This window comes from Melozone crissalis, unplaced genomic scaffold (genome assembly GCF_028551555.1).
Source record: "Melozone crissalis strain CALT ecotype California unplaced genomic scaffold, PUWL_Pcris_2 ptg000107l_1, whole genome shotgun sequence".
Taxonomy (NCBI): Eukaryota; Metazoa; Chordata; class Aves; order Passeriformes; family Passerellidae; genus Melozone; species Melozone crissalis.
In genome coordinates, this window is record NW_026535884.1 from 6,023,827 (window position 1) to 6,037,335 (window position 13,509).

The 13,509-nt window shown below is 49.8% G+C and overlaps 1 protein-coding gene across 1 annotated transcript in view; it reads right to left on the bottom strand.

The window, feature by feature from the left end:
• Window positions 1-2,867: 2,867 nt before the first annotated feature.
• Window positions 2,868-13,509, bottom strand: part of ACAP3 (ArfGAP with coiled-coil, ankyrin repeat and PH domains 3) — a 32,851-nt gene continuing 22,209 nt past the window's right edge. The window contains exons 7-24 of the mRNA XM_054291901.1: window positions 13,380-13,424; window positions 12,787-12,882; window positions 12,269-12,343; window positions 11,799-11,810; window positions 11,534-11,646; window positions 10,979-11,030; window positions 10,101-10,201; window positions 9,528-9,639; window positions 8,809-9,017; window positions 8,286-8,355; window positions 8,081-8,175; window positions 7,416-7,636; window positions 7,053-7,157; window positions 6,177-6,269; window positions 5,321-5,541; window positions 4,687-4,796; window positions 4,024-4,134; window positions 2,868-3,898 (exon numbers count right to left, since the gene is read on the bottom strand). Of these exons, the coding sequence (XP_054147876.1) occupies window positions 3,751-3,898; window positions 4,024-4,134; window positions 4,687-4,796; window positions 5,321-5,541; window positions 6,177-6,269; window positions 7,053-7,157; window positions 7,416-7,636; window positions 8,081-8,175; window positions 8,286-8,355; window positions 8,809-9,017; window positions 9,528-9,639; window positions 10,101-10,201; window positions 10,979-11,030; window positions 11,534-11,646; window positions 11,799-11,810; window positions 12,269-12,343; window positions 12,787-12,882; window positions 13,380-13,424 (1,989 nt within the window). The 3' untranslated portion in view covers window positions 2,868-3,750. The remainder of the gene's footprint in view (window positions 3,899-4,023; window positions 4,135-4,686; window positions 4,797-5,320; window positions 5,542-6,176; window positions 6,270-7,052; window positions 7,158-7,415; window positions 7,637-8,080; window positions 8,176-8,285; window positions 8,356-8,808; window positions 9,018-9,527; window positions 9,640-10,100; window positions 10,202-10,978; window positions 11,031-11,533; window positions 11,647-11,798; window positions 11,811-12,268; window positions 12,344-12,786; window positions 12,883-13,379; window positions 13,425-13,509) is intronic.

Sequence of the window (13,509 nt, forward strand, 5' to 3'; positions counted from 1 at the left end):
CTCCAAAATTCCATTTTTCCACCCACGGCAGGAATTCTGTGCATTCCCTGAGCAGCTCCTGGGGTTTTTTTGCACAAATCACAAATTTTTTTGCTGTTCCCGATCCTCATTTTGATATTTCCTGCTATTTTTGATGTTCCTGATCTCTCAATCCCAAAATCCTCCCTCCAGTTCTCTCCTGGAAGCTGCAGGATGATTAATTAATGATCAGTTAATTAATTTGATGATCTCAGAGGTATTTTCCAACAAACAATTCCATTTGATGCCTGGCCCAGCTCAGCTTCTCACACCTGGATTTTTGGTTAAAGGCATCAAATCTTCCAATGCCATTATTTTTTTTAATTTTTTCCTTTAAAATACTCCAAGAAATTTCCCAGCTCAGAGGCAGCAAGGCTGGAATAACCTGAAAAAACCCTGGAATATTGAAAGTCCCAGCTGGAATCAGAGATCCAAACCCAGACTGGATCCAAGTCCAGGCACTTGGGTTAAATAAAGAGAGAAAAATTCCCCCAGATCCCAAAAAGTCCCAAGGATGGAGGATCCTGGTGGCTGAGGGGTTTTAACTTTTAAATTCCTCCTGTTAAATGTGGTTAAATCCAAGAGAAAACACTCACACCCCCGTGGAAAAATAAAAGATAAAATAAAAAAAAAAAAGAAAATCTAATTTAGGGCATCAAAATCTTCCAACCAGGATGGTACAACACAAATCCAGCTGCGTTTCAGGCAGGAAAAAACAATAAGATGTTCATTTTTTCATCCCCCTCAAAGCCTGGAAATGCTCAAATTTCAATTTGAAAATTGAATTTTCTGCGAGCCTTCCCCACTCTCCCCTCCAAAATTTGGAGCACACACCCCACCAGAACCCCCCCAAGGAGACATAAAAGTCCAAGAAACACAGGAAACAGGGAGAAGTGCATCCTTAACGTGTTTTTCCTGGAGAAAGTTTTGGTTTGGGGACTGCAGGGTGTTTGGTTTATCTCAAATTTTGAGGCTTTGAATCCATGATGGAAACACAAAGGGGAAAAGGGGGGGAAGGGAGGAAAATTGGGATGAGGGAAAAAAAAAAAAGAGGCAATTTTGGAAAAATATTCCCTAAAAACGCTACGGAAAAAATCCTGACATTAAATACAGACCAACTGTATTGAATAAAAATTGCACTAGTCCTCTGGGCACATCAATAATAAGAATAAATTAAATACTTAAACAATTCCACTGATTAAAAAAGACAGCACAAAACCCATAACAAAAGAACATAAAACCCCCCAAAATACTGTCAGATAGGAAAAGTGCACCAAGTTGCTTTTATACATTGAATCTAAATATTTAAAGTACCAATACAATGTTAAATAAATCCATTGTCTTGCAAGATGCTTCTTTTTGCATCGATATTTACATTTTTTTTCCAACTTCATGTACTTCAGCAGTGAGTCTGAGCTTCCAGGGTGCAGCCTGGCCAGGATTTGTGGCCAGAATTCCCAGAAAAAGTGAAATAAAATGACCCAAAAATGGAAGCTGTGGTTTTTCCTCGGTTCTCAAAAGGATCAGTCGGGTTTTGAACTCCTCCTAAAAAAGCTGGGAAAAGCGGGGGGGGGGTTGAAAATCAGTTTGGAGTTGCTGTACAGGTTAAAAAATTCAAATAATTCAAATTATGGCCGTGCTGAAACCCACGAGCAGAGCAGAGTGTGAAATTGTCCTGGTGAAAATTGAAAAGTGGTGAAAAATGGTGGAAATTCTTCTTTGCTCTCAAGAGTGAAGAAATTCTCCTTCACTGTCAAATGGGGAAAATTCTCAACTCTCAAATGTGAAAATTCTCCTTTTTTCTCAAATGTGAAAATTCTTCACTCTCAAATATGAAAATTCTCCTTTGTTCTCAAGAGGGAAGAAATTCCCCTCCACTCTCAAATGGTGAAAATTCTCTTTGCTCCCAAATGAGGAATATTCTCCACTCTCAAATGTGAAATTCTCCTTTTTTCTTAAATGTGAAAATACTCCTTTGCTCTCAAATGGTGAAAACTCTCTTCCACTCTCAAGAATGAAGAAATTATTTTTTCTCAAATGATGACAATTCTCCTCCACTCCCAAATGTGAGAATTCTCTTTTCTCCCAAGAGCTCTGAAGGACCTGAAGGGTTTGCACGGCTCGAGGGGGAATCAGCACCAAGAGCTGCCCCAGGGGTGGGGGCAGCACCAATGGGGAGGGAATTCCCGCGGGATGGGCCAGCCCCAGGCTGGGATCCAGCAGGGTTTGGGGTTCCACAGGGATCTGGGGTGTCCTGCTGGAGCCAGGCTGGGGTTTCGGGTGGGTTCGGGAGCAGGATCAGCTCCCAGCCCCATCCTAACTGTGCCAGGAGCAGCCAGGACTGGGATCCAAAATCCTGACAGAACCTGACCCCAAATCCTGCCCCCAAATCCTGACAAACCCTGGTGCCAGCTGCAGCTGGGGACATTGGGAAAGCCTCCAAGCTCCAGCCAGGATTCCAGAGCCCCCTGAGCTCCATAAACCCTCCCAGGACAGGGTGAGACAGCAGCAAAGTGCTCCGAGGAGAGCCACGCTCCCTCACTGCAGCTGAGAGAGGAAAAAAAAGGAGAAAACCACAAAAATTCTGCTGCTCCTCAGAGCTGGGGAGCTCCAAAGCTGCTGAGCTGCCCCAGCACATGGGGGGAGCACAGGGGGGATTCCTGCAGGTGGAATTTCCCCCATGGAGACCTGCAGGGAACCCAGAGGAGGCAAATTCCCCATCCCTGGGTGGGATTGGAAGAAGATTGGGATTAGAAGTGGTTTGGTTGGGGTGTGGGGGCATGGGGTGGGCTCCATGGTCTTGAGGGTGACTCCCAGCCTGGGGATTCTGGGATAATGGATCTGGGATTCTGGGACAATGGGATCTGGGATTCTGTGAAATTGCACCGAGCAGCTGGAGCTTGTTCCCCTCCCTGCCCCAAGCCCATCGCCAGCGACAGGGATCAGTGCTGCTGCTTCCAGGAATTCCAGTGGGGCTGGAACCCTTCTGGGTATTCCAACGGGATGGGAATCCTTCCAGGAATGCCACAGGATGGGAATCCTTCCGGGAATTGCAGGGGTGGAAGCAGGGCAGCTATGGCTTTGGGCAGCCCAGCAGCCAGGGCAGCAGTCGAGGGGAGCGTGGCCGGTTCAGTCCTGAGAGCAGCAACGGGTGAGGAGCTGGAGATCCTGAATCCTGATCCAGATCCCAATCCTGATCCTGATCCGGCTGGGCCTCCGGAGCATCCCTGCCCCAAATCCAGCCTGGAGGGCACCTCGGGGCCCTCCCAGGGCAGAGCAGGCTCCAGCCACCATCCCTGCCAGAATTCCAAGCCAGTTCTTCAGGGAGAGCTGTGTCTGCTCCTGGTGTTGGTGGCTCTCCCCTGGTCACAGAAAGTTTTTCCTTTTCTTCTCTTTTTGAAATTTTTTTCCTTTTTTTGTTGTTTTTTTGTTGTTTTTTAACCTCTAAGCTCATGTCCCACACTTCCCACACACTCCATGGTCATACCCTGGGTAGGCTCCTACTCCAAAAACACCCTCCAAAAAAAAATTAAAAAAATAAAAATCAGCCATCCAGTAGTCAAGCATGAGAACTCAAACCCCACAAGGAAAATCCCCCTGAGGGCAGCTCAACCCTCGGGGTGTGCAGGCATCACAACCAGACCAACCAGCAGGGAAAACACCGAATATCCAAGGGTGGGGCTCGCGCGGACCCCGCCCGGCTCCGGGCCGGCCGAGGGCACCGGGCTGTCCCTAACACTCGTCGATGTTGAGGCTGATGAACTCCTGGATGCATTTCCTGTACTGCAGCTCCGTGGGGCTGTTGCTGGGGTACTGCCCGGGCTGCCCCAGGGGCCCCTCTGCCTCCCGCATCTCCTCATTCATGCGCGCCAGCCGCAGCCTGCAGGGGACACGAGGGTGGGTTATTCCTGCCCCTGCTGGTTCCCAGTATTTCCCAGTCCCCAGGCTGTGTTTCCCAGTATCTCCCAGTGTCTCCCAGCATTCCCCAGCCCCGGTGGCACTCACAGGGTGACGATGTCGGCGTTGGCCGCGCTCACCGCGATGCTCAGCGGGTCCTGCCCGTCCCCGTCCGGGGTGTCCTGGGTGGCCCCACGCTTCAGGAACAGGCACACCTGCCTGGGGAGGAAAGGAATTACAAAATTCCTGAATTCCCAAATCCCTAATTCCAGCCCCATGCTTCAGGAACAGGCGCACCTGCCTGGGGGACAGGGAGCCTCAGGAAAGGAATTTGAGAGTCACAGAATTCCAGCTCCAAGGAACAGAATTCCAGTTCCAAGGAACAGAATTCCAGCTCATCATCCTTATCCCAGCTTGTTCCAACCTGCCCTTGGGCACTTCCAGGGATGGGGAAGCCTCAAATTCTCTGGGACTTCCACTTCAGCCCCTGCCCATCCACCCCGGAAAAGATCGCACCCCAATCTCCCACCTCACCCTGCCCCGTGCCAGCCCCGAGCTGCATGTGCATTTTCCAGCTGGATTCCCCCAGATCCTGAGGTTTTGTGCTCTCCAGGTGGGAATTCCCCACAGGAAGCAGGGATGGGATGGGCAGCAGGGATGTGGCAGGTAGGTGGCAGGGATGGGTGGCACTCACCTGGTGTGCCCCAGGTAGGTGACAGAACTCACCCGGTGTGCCCAGGTAGGTGACAGGGATGGGATGGCTGCACTCACCCGGTGTGCCCCAGGTAGGTGGCGTGGTGCAGCGGCGCCCGGCCCCGCGCGTCCCGCTGGTTCACATCGGCCCCGTTCTGCAGCAGGAACTCACAGGCCAGCAGGGAGCCCTGGGAAAGGGGCAAAATGGGGAAAAAAATGGGAATTTCCACTGAGTTCAGCCAGACTGGACAATTGAGAATTTCCATATCAAATTCCCAAAGGGCATTTACACATCAATTCACCCAGACCAGACAATTCCAAAAAGGGAATTTCCACCTCAGTTCAGCCAGACCCAATTTCCATAGGGAATTCCCATACTATTTCACCCAGACCCAATTTCCATAGGGAATTCCCACACCATTTCACCCATACCTAATTCCCAAATGAATTCCCACTCCATTTCACCCACACCAGACAATTCCCAAAGGGAATTCCCACACCAATTCACCCACACTGGACTACTCCCAAAGGGAATTCCCACACCACACCAGAGATTCCCAGAGGGAATTCCCACACCATTTCACCTGCACTGAACAGCTCCCATGCTCCAGCCCCCTACCCCAGATCCCAAACCCCTCACCCCGCTGACAGCTGCATCAGGGGGGTTCTGCCCTTGTCCCACCCCAGATCCCCAGCCCCTGGGGACCCTCACCCCGCTGACAGCCTGCATCAGGGGGGTTTTGCCCTCGTCCTCCTCGTTGGCCCAGTTGACATCGGCTCCGTGGGCCAGGGCAGCGGCCAGCAGGGGCAGGTTCCGGCTCCGGGCGGCCCGGGACAGAACCAGCCCCGCCGGCACCTCCCGAACCTCCTCCAGGTCCGACACCTCCTGCTCCAGCTCCGCCTCCCCGCTGGAGTCATCCGACACCTCGCACTCTGTTCGGATGGAGAGGGGAAGGAAAAAAGGGGGGAAAGCGGAAAAGGAGAGGGGAAAAAGCAGAGGGAAGGGCAAAAGGAGAGAAAAGGGAAAAGGGCAAAAGGAGAGCAAAAAGGAGGGCAAAGGGGAAAAGGGAGAGCAAAGGCGAAAAAGCCCAAAGCGTCTCAGTGCATTTTGGATGGTCCCCATGCCATCCTGGTCACCCACGCTGCCTAAGGGAAGCTGGGCCTGGCATTGTTTGTGGAGTTCTGCCTTTTACTGGGGGAAATTCCATGAGAAAATATAGAATCCTGCACTGGGCTGGATTGGAAGGGCTGCCAAAACTTATCCCAGGGTGCTCCAACCTGACCTTGGGCACTGCCAGGGATGGGGCAGCTTCTCTGGGAAACCCACCCCAGCCCCTCCCCATGCTCAAAGGGAAGAACTCCTTCCCAAAACCCTCAAACTCCTTCCCCAAAACCCCATCTAACCCTGCCCTCCAGCAGGACTCAGGTTCTTGATTCGATAGAAAAGTTCTGCTTTCCCAATCAACTCCTCAAAAGCCCTCAGCCCAACTCTACTGAGAGCTCCAGCCAAGAAGTTTCTGGATAATGCCCTCAGCCCTTCCGTGTGCCACCCCCCGCGTGCCACCCACCTTCCTCGGTGACGCTGTCCACCACGGAGCCGAACACGAGCGCGTCGCCGCTGCCGTCGGTGCTCCCGCCCAGGCCACTGTCACTGCTCAGACCTGCGGGGCCAACAGGACACAAACCACGGCCACCTGAACACCCAGCCCAGAGCCAGGCCTGCCCGGGCTGCTCCTCCTCCGGGAGAAGGTCACAGAAAACACAGAACCCATCCACAGAACCCACAACATTCACAGAATCACAGAACCCATCCACAGAACCCACAACATCCACAGAATCACAGAACCCATCCACAGAATCACAGAACATCCACAGAACCCATCCACAGAATCAAGCAATCCATCCATCCACCCACAGAATCAATCCACAGAATCCACAGAATCCCCAGGTTGGCAGACACCTTCAAGATCGAGCCCAACCCAGCCCCCAAGAGCTCAACTCAACCCTGGCACCCAGTGCCACACCCAGGGATGATGACTACAGCACCTCCCCAGTTCCTGGGAATTCCCCCAAATTCCCAGAATGACCAGGTTGGAAGAGACCTTCAAGACCATTGACCCAACATCTCAACTCAACAGAGAGTTGAACTGGGAGGGGAGGGAGGGGCTTCCTAAGAACCTTTCTAAAAACCCAAAATATCAGAAATTTCTGACCAAAGTTATCCCAGAGTTCTGAGAGCAGGCAGAACCTTCCTAAGAACCCAAAATTTCTGACCAACATCATCCCAGAGCAGTCAGAACCTTCCTAAGAACCCAAAATCTCACAGATTTTAAACCAAAGCCACCTCAGAGCAGCCAGAGCCCTTGCTAGACACAGCCTCTCTTGCAGAGGTAAAACCAAAATCCATTAAAAATAAAAATCAAGATCTGTTTCAGAGTACTTACTGCGAGGGCCGGAGCCGGCGCCGGTGTCGAAGTAGGAGAAGAGGGAGTCGAGCTCGTCGGGGCAGAACAGAGAATCCCGGCGGAATTTCCTCTCCAGGGTGGCTGCTGCTTCCCAGGGAAACTCAGAATTAATGCCCAGCAAGGGAGAGCCTTCCCCAGCTGGAGCTGCACACAGCATGGCGGGGCAGGGGTTCCCTGGTTCCCGCCGGTATTTCCTGCATATCCCTCCATGTTTGGTTTCCAGGTTCCCTGCAAGGTGCCTACCTGAGGCCAGCATGGTGGAGCAGGTGCTCCCCGGTTCCTGCCGGCATTTCCTGCATATCCCCCCATATTTGGTTTCCAGGTTCCCTCATGGTTTCCCACCTGAGGCCAGCATGGCGGGGCAGGCGCTCCCCGGTTCCTGCCGGTATCTCCTGCGCGCCGCGGGCGCCCGGGAGCCGCTGCTGTGCCTCTGGCACTTCTTGACGCACCAGCGGCGCCGCTTGGGCTCGGCCTCAGCCTCAGCCAGCGTCTCCCCGCCCGGCAGCTTCTTCAGGAACTTCTTCTCCACGTACTTCACCTTGATCCAGGCCTCCTTGTCCTGCCTGAGGGAGGAGGGCAGCACAGAAACAGCAATTTAGAGGATTTGGGAAAAGCCGCCATGAGGGGATGGAGCTGCTGCTCTGGAGTGTGGACAAATCCACCTGATGTCTAAAATTCCAATTTCCCGGACTTTAAATGAGGCATTTGCAGCCCTCTGAAGGAACTGGGTTTGCCCAAAGCCACGATGAGGAGTTGGAGCTGCTTCTCTGGGCCTAAAATTCCTATTCCACCTGAGGTCTAAAATTCCTATTTCTCAAACTCTAAAATGAGGCATTTTGAGGTCTCTGGACCTGCCTGAACAGAAGGAACTGGGTTTGCTCAAAGTCACCATGAGGGGATGGAGCTGCTGCTCTGGGGTGTTTTGTCCACCTGTTTCTCAAATTTCAAAAAGAGTTTTGAAGTTCAGGTTTTCCCTGAACCTGCTTTTCCACGGATTTTGGGCTCACCTGGAGCTCCCTGCTGTTGGTTTCTTCAGCCCCAGCTCCTCACACTGCGCCTCGTAAATCTGGTTCATGGTGCTGTTGCCCAGCTCACACATCAGCTGGAAGTGAAATTCAGGGAGGGAATGAAAGGCTCAGGGGAGGAACTCCCCCCTTTTCCAGGGAATCCCTGGATTCCCAGCATTTCTCCCTGGGAAAATCCAGCACTCACTTTCAGCAGCTCTGGCTCCCAGGAATCCAGCGTGAGGGATCGGACCTTGGAGCAGTGAACACCCAGGCTCCTGTTCAGCCAAGAGGGAGAAAATCCAGAAATAATTACAATCCCACAAGCCCAGAATTTCCCTAATGAGTTCTGAATTATCTCTCTGTAATTCCAGCTCTGCTACTTTTCCTGGAATCCTGCACTTCATCCCTGGCCATTTTTCCTGGGAATTTTTTAACCCTTCCCGGGCTTTTTTTCCTGGGAATTTTTTAATCCATCCCTGCCCATTTTCCCTGGGATCCTGCCCTCCATCCCCAGCCATTTTTCCCAGGATTTTCCCCAGGATCCTACCCTCCACCCCAGCCCATTTCCTGGGGATTTTCCCCTGGAATCCTGCCCTCCAACCCTGCCCATTTCCCCAGGATCCTGCCCTCCAGCCCTGCCCATTTCCCCATGATTTTCCCCAGGATCCTGCCCTCCACCCCGGCCCATTTTCCCCACGATTTTCCAGGATCCCACAGCCCAGCAGCACCTGTGGATGCCGGAGCACTCGATGCAGAGCAGGATGCCCAGGTTGATGCTGGCCCAGCGGGGATCTGGCTGCCCACAGTCACAGCACTGCTCGTTCCCAGGGATGCTCTGCACCCTCTGCAGGATCGGCTCTCCCTTCCCGCCCCGCTCCCGCGAATCCGTGGCTGAGTCAATGCTGCTGGTGGAGGGGGAGGCTGTTCTGTCCAGCCTCTGCGGGGAAAAGCAAAAAATCAGGAGATGAACACCTGCAGCACCTCCAAAAAATCAGGAGATGAGCACCTCCAATAAGTCAGGAGATTAACACCTGGAGGAGAGCAAACTCAGCTTGGTTTGGAGTGGCTCTAAAGGAGGGGGATGATACCTTAGTGTTGGATTAAGTGATTTTTTTGAGATGGGGTAACTGAGAGGTGTTTTAAGAACTTTCATTTTATTTTCAGAGTGAGATGTTATAATTTATATTATTACAATTAGAAGCTAACTGTTTTTAAATTACAACATACTCTAAGTGTTTTTTGGCTTATTAGCTTTTGTTACACTATGTTGTAAATGCTTATCTCAGTGTTTGCATATACATGTACAAGACTGAGTGAGCTTTCTGCCAGATTTTGAGAATTCTTTTTACAAATCAACTTCCTACATCTCCCCCTCTTTCCTGAGCTGTATAAAGTTTTAAAAAGTCAGTAAAAGGAGCAGTTCCAAGCCTTCCTTCCCAGGGCTCACCTCGATGTAGAAGCAGTCGGGGCTCTCGCGGTAGGCGGAGGCGATGCTGGCTTGCACAGCCTGGATCCAGGCCTGGCGCAGCTTCTCCGAGTCAGCCTGCAGCATGCAGCTCCTGCAACGGGGTGGGGAGTGCCAAAAAAACCACCAGGGCTTGGGGTGAGGCTGCTCCTCTTCATCCTCAGCACCGGAATTGCAGCAGGGCAAAAATTCACCCCACAAGGTTGGGAGGTTCCCACTACAAAGCTTCCAGGTAAAAATCTACCCCATAAGGTTGGGGGTGTTCCCACTCCAAATTTTCCAGGTAAAAATTAACCCTGTGAGGTTGGGGTGCTCCCACTCCAAACTTTCCAGGCAAAAATTAACCCCACAAGCTTGGGGTGTTCCCTCACAACACCTTCAGGTAAAAATTTACCCCTTAAGGTTGGGGTTGTTCCCTTTCCAAACTTTCCAGCCCCACAAGGTTGGGGCTTTTTCCCATCCCAAAGTTTCCAGGTAAAAATGCCTCCCACAAGGTTGGACAGCCAGAGGTGCTGCCACTCCAACCCAGGGATCCGTGGGGAGCCCCAAACTCACTTGGTGGGGGACACGACCTCGAAGCAGAACCTCCTCTCGATGTCCTCGCAGGGTTTGACCGTGCAGAGCCTCAGGTCCTCCACCACCACGGTCAGCACATCCTGGGGACACAGCGGGGCCTGGAGGGGCTTGGGGGGCTCCTGGGGCCAGGGCACCACTGGGAAACTCCTGCCCAGACCCTCCAAACTCTTGCCTAAATCCTCCAAAGTCCCCCCTGCCCAAACCCTGCAAATTCCTTCCCAAAACCTCCAAATTCCTTCCCAAAACCTCCAAACTCTTTCCTAAATCCTCCAAAGTTCCCCCTGCCCAAACCCTGCAAATTCCTTCCCAAACTTCCAAAGTCCCCCCCTGCCTCAAGCCCTGCAAAATTATTTCCCAACTCCTCCAAATTCCTTCCCAAAATCCTTCCTGCCCAAACCCTCCAAATTCCTTCCCAACACTTTCAAAGTCCTTCCTGCCTCAAACCCTAGAAAATTCTTCCCAATTCTTCTAAAATTCCTCCTACCCAAAACCTCCAAAATTCTTCCCAAATCCTCCAAACTCTCTCCTGCCTCAAACCCCCCCCCAAGGTTTTCCCAAGCCCCCCAAACTCCTAACCCAACCACCCAAAATAATTACTTAATAAGTAATGATTTAATTAATAATTATTTTACAAATAAATATTTAATAAATATTTATTCCATAAATAATTACTTAATAAATAATTATTTCATAAATCTTTGCTGCTTTTTACCTGGAGCCCACTCGTGGCCTTGCTGTCCCCTGATCCACATCCCTGCTCCTCCCCAGCCAAGCAGTTGGTTAATGAACTAACTAATTAATTAATTAACCAATCACTTGGCTCATCCCCTGCTGTCACCTGGGGCAGCTGCACTGACCTTTAGCTTCTTCTGGTAGACCAGCTGGCTGTTCTGGATGGAAAACCACCTCCTGAGGGGGGACAAGCACACAGACAGACATCAGCACCTCCCCATTAAAAATTCCAATTTTCATTAGGTTTTGAAATAAATCAATAAAATAAAATAAAATAAATAAAATAAATACATTAATTAAATGCTTTAATGGACTGTTTACACACAGAAATTGCCTTTATTTGCATGGAAAAAAAATAATTAATTAAAAAAATTAATTAATTCCATAAGATTGGGGTATTCCTTTTCCAAAAAGGTTTGGAATTAGAGTTGTTTGAAAGGGTTGGGTAAGGCAGGGAAGAGTGCAGAGCCTCAGCCCCAAGATCAGGTGAAATTTGAATTATATCAGTTAACTGGAATAATGTTAATTATTAATATTATCATTAATGTATTTATAATTAATGAATTGTATTTATTTATTCTATTAAGTATATGTAATATAAATATAAATATAAATATTTATTTGATTGCTAAAATTAATATTTCAATTAATTGGAGTAATTATTTGGAATAATTTCTCACCTGTTCCAGGTTTTGAAGGCGTTGCTGGCTCTCTTGAAGAGGTACCCCTCCATCACCACCCCGTTGGGGGCATCCACGTTGAATTCCACCTTGGAGTCATCGTAGGAGAAATCCTGGGGAGAGGAAAGAGACTCAGAATGACAGGCCTCAGGGGATCAGGGTGGAGAGGGGTTAATAAAGCAAGAAAAAGGGACAAATCTGCCAAAATGCCAAAGTTTTGCACAGGATTTCTGGGATCAGGGTGGAGATCCAGGTGGGAACTCACCTGCAGGAGGGTCTGCAGGGCCAGGCAGCAATGCAGGGAGAAGAGAAGGGAAAGAAAAATAATTAAATTAATTTAATTTATTATTATTAACAGTAATTCATTATTTATTCCCAACCTTCAGGCTGGGAATCGTTGCCAAGGGTGGAAAATCTGAGATGCCTCAGATTCTATTGTGAGAATAAAAAGAAATTTATTCTATTTAAATTCTGTTTTTTTTTTTTTATTTTGACTTGAATATTAAATGTAGGATTTAAATTTAGATTTGAAAAGAAAAAGGCAGGAAAATCAGGAAAATCCTGAATTTGAGGCGGCCCCAAAGCTCTCAGGGATATCCACAAAAATCAGAAAAATCAGGAAAATCCTGAATTTGAGGAATCTGGAGCTGCCCAAAAGCTACGAGGGACATCCAGAAAAGTCAGGAAAATCCGGAATTTCCAGGAAAATCATGAATTTGGGAATTTGGGGCTCACCCTCTGCTGGATCAGGGCGTGCTTGTGCTCCATCTCCCTCTTCTCCACGGCTGAGTCGATCACCAGCTGGTCCAGCTGGGAAAACAACGGGGGAAAATCAGGATGGAGATGGAGAGGATGGGGTGGGACAGAGATATCCTGGGCCCAAAGCACCAAAAAGGGAGGAAAGGGGGAAAAAGGGGGGGAAAAAGAGGGGAAAAGGAGGGAGGAAAGGAGCAGGGAAAAAAGAGGCAAAAAGGGGAAAAAAGAAGGAAAGAAAGACGTAAAAAGGAGGGAAAAAGGAGAGAAAAGTAAGGCGGAAAAGAAGGCAAGAAAAAGGCAAAAAAGCGGCAAAAAGGAGGGGGGAAAAGGAGGCCAAAAGGAGGGAAAAGGGGCACAAGGGAGGCCAAAAGCCAGCTGTGGGTGGGCCCCACTCCTGCAGCAGCCCCTGGGTGTTCCCTGCTGGCCATGGGGCAGCAAAAGGGGAACCCCAAGTCCCAAACCCTTTTGGGGTTCAGGAGAGCCCAGGCCCCCCTCACCTCGGTGGCCAATTTCTTCATGTAGGGGTCGAGCTCGTGCAGGAGGCTGTAACCCTGCTGGAAGAAGGTGAACTGCGCGTGCATGAAGGACAACATCTGGGGACAGAAACAACAGCTGGGTCAGCGCCAGGGTGAAAAATCCTCATCCTTTTTTCCCCACAGAAAAATTAGGTTTAACTCTCTATATTTTCCCCAAGCAATTTATCCCTCTCCTTCCTTCCACTTCACTGTGGGCACAAATCAGTATTTCCTGGGGCAGAGTCAAAAAACCCTAAACCCTTTTTCCCCATAAAAAATGGGTTTAACCTTTGATTTTTTTACTTTCCCAAAGCAATTTATCCCTGCTTTACTCCATTTCCTGGGGTAGAGTAAAAAACCCTAAACCCTTTCCCCCCTCAAAATAATTTATTTTTACTTTCTTTAATTTTTCTTTCTTAATTCTTTATTTTTTACTTTCCCCAAGCAATTTATCCCTCTTCTCCTTCCTTGCACTCTGCTGTGGGCACAAAGAAGGGAAAGCAGCACCTGAAAATCCCCAAAAATTGAATTTTCTCCCTGAGGAGCAGCCAGGGCTCCTCTCCTGCAGCTCTTACCGCGTCCAGGATCTCAAATTTCTTCTTGGCCTGCAGCACGTTGATCTGGGGGAAAAAATAAAAATATTCCTCTCAGCACCAGCAGCAAAGCCAGCCTGGGAATCTCCAGATCCACTGGGAAATCAATCCC